The sequence below is a fragment of the Dipteris shenzhenensis genome, chromosome 6 (genome assembly GCF_047967505.1).
Source record: "Dipteris shenzhenensis isolate YYH24624 ecotype China chromosome 6, Dip_SZ_1.0, whole genome shotgun sequence".
NCBI classification, from domain to species: domain Eukaryota; kingdom Viridiplantae; phylum Streptophyta; class Polypodiopsida; order Gleicheniales; family Dipteridaceae; genus Dipteris; species Dipteris shenzhenensis.
The window spans coordinates 47,180,711-47,182,679 of record NC_141601.1 but is presented as its reverse complement, the minus strand read 5'-3'; the positions used below and the strand labels follow the sequence as shown (position 1 = coordinate 47,182,679).

Here is a 1,969-nt window from a genome sequence, read left to right as displayed (position 1 = left end):
TACATGCATATGCACACCCCCCCCCCTTCCCCCCCCCCCCCCCCCCGCTTCCCTTAACCCCAACCCTCCCACCTCAAAAAAATACACACCCACATGCATGTAAGTAGGGGGCTTTAAGAGGCTACACAAAGAGTGTGGGGTAGTTTCCCTTGATAACCCAACATCCTTTGCTCTTCCTATGAGAAGAGGAAACATATTTGGTGCTAAGTAGCAACATCTTTTGAGTGGATAATGGATGTTCTAAGCTCTAGTTCCCCCTACCATCCACCCCCCTCCTCCGAGCATGCGCACAGAGGGAAGGGGGGGGAGGAGAGTGGTGGACTCTGGCAAAGGGCTTGAGGAGCGAAAGGTGATAGGTAGGTAGGAGCTAAGGACTCGTGAGGGTGAACTTTGAAGAGTGGGTTTTTGGGGAATGGAAAATGAGAGAGATGACTTTATCCAAACTTGAAAGATGTTGAGAGAAAGAAATGTGGAAGGCAAATACGTTAAGGGAGAGCACTGGCTCTTATTTAATGCAAGGGAGGCGTAACTCACAATCACAACAAAGCTTATCATCGTCTTCATCGTTCTCTTCTCTCAAGCTTCTCAGTTGCCCATCGCCCTACTGCAAGCTTGCCAAGCTAAGCTTCCATGGCTACCTCCCAGGGAAGACGCATTGCTCTCTCGCTCTTCCTTCTCTTCCTCTTTTGCTCCTCCTCCCCACTCTGCTTTGCCATCACCTACACCGTTGGAGACCACTCCGCTTGGTCCCTCCCCTCCCCTAACTATGAAGGTTGGGCTAGATCCAAGATCTTTCACGCCAACGACGTCCTCCGTATGTGTCCCTCTCCCCCTCTCCCTTTCCATCGCTTTTCCCGCTTTGGGCTCGTAGCTCGCTCGTTCATTCTTGTCCCTGCCGTTTTGTACTCTCGTCTTTTCCTTCTCTCTCTCCCCTTTGTGGGATCCGATCGAAGCTCTGTACGTCTGTGCTTGGATGTGTTCGCACTTCGCTCCTCGTTAGGCGGAATAAGCGCATCCTTTGCCAGTTCGTTCAGAGAGTTTTAACTAGTTGGATTCTTTGCGCCTGGGCTGTGGCTATCGACCCGGGGCTTCTGACTCTGATCAGCTAGTTGCCTTACCCGTGGCCAGATTTTACATACTCTGCCGAGATACACAATGTGGTTCAAGTGACTGAAGCGGACTACAACCAATGTTCAGCTGCTCATCCCCTCGCGACCTACTCCAACGGTAACTCCTATGTGAATCTGCCGAGGAGGGGAACTTACTATTTCATCTGTGGAGTGCCAGGCCACTGCGAAAGTGGCATGAAGGTTCAGGTGATGGTACACTAAGGATGAACGCCTTCGTTCCAGGCGCCTACCGGTACTTTCTGCCGTACGCTCGAGATAGTCTTGTCACTGTGGAGCGAGGGCCTTTCTGTCTTGGAAAGTCTGTTGTAACCGCTGATTTATGTGTTGTGACGCAGGTGAAGTAACGCAATCCTGTTGCTTGAATTAGAAGCGCGTCAACGATAATCAGTAGAATATATCCGCTATTTACAGTTTAAGGCAGATCCATATCAATGTGCCGTGGAACTATCGTGAATGAAGTATATCCGCCGCAGACCTACTTGTAACTATTTACTCTACTATATCTTGGCAGGCCTTGTCCTGCGGTCAAGATGGATTTCTGGGTATCTGTCTCTCAGTCTGCTTTGTGAGTTCTTGGTTCTCATGTTTAATAGTTACGTTCAGTCTTGACTTGGTACTTGGGTTGTGCTCATTCAAGTCTTTCCGTAGTCAGCTGGTGCTTCCGTTATTCTGCATTTGTATCCAAGCAGGATTTTGAATTATGCTTAAGGAATAGTTTTTAATTAGGAGCATTTGTGGAAATAATTTTCAAAAGGGAGGGGAAAATAATGTAGAGGTTAATTACACATGCTGACAGAAAATTAGTAAATTGTTAAATTTTGCATCAATCGCATGATAAA

General features: G+C 48.1%; 1 protein-coding gene across 1 annotated transcript; it reads left to right on the top strand.

Moving 5' to 3' along the window:
• Nucleotides 1-512: 512 nt before the first annotated feature.
• On the top strand, nucleotides 513-1,746 carry LOC147901252 (mavicyanin-like). The gene is made up of 3 exons (XM_087376145.1): nucleotides 513-814; nucleotides 1,129-1,362; nucleotides 1,466-1,746. The coding sequence occupies exons 1-2, from the start codon at nucleotides 631-633 to the stop codon at nucleotides 1,329-1,331; spliced, it is 387 nt and encodes a 128-aa protein (XP_087232271.1). The 5' UTR covers nucleotides 513-630; the 3' UTR covers nucleotides 1,332-1,362; nucleotides 1,466-1,746.
• The last annotated feature ends 223 nt before the right edge of the window (nucleotides 1,747-1,969 follow it).

Excerpts from the sequence above, each read along its gene's own strand:
- LOC147901252 (XM_087376145.1), top strand. The coding sequence starts at position 631 with ATGGCTACCTCCCAGGGAAGACGCATTGCTCTCTCGCTCTTCCTTCTC. Across the intron at positions 815-1,128 it reads TCACGCCAACGACGTCCTCC|ATTTTACATACTCTGCCGAG; the intron begins GTATGTGTCCCT and ends ACCCGTGGCCAG.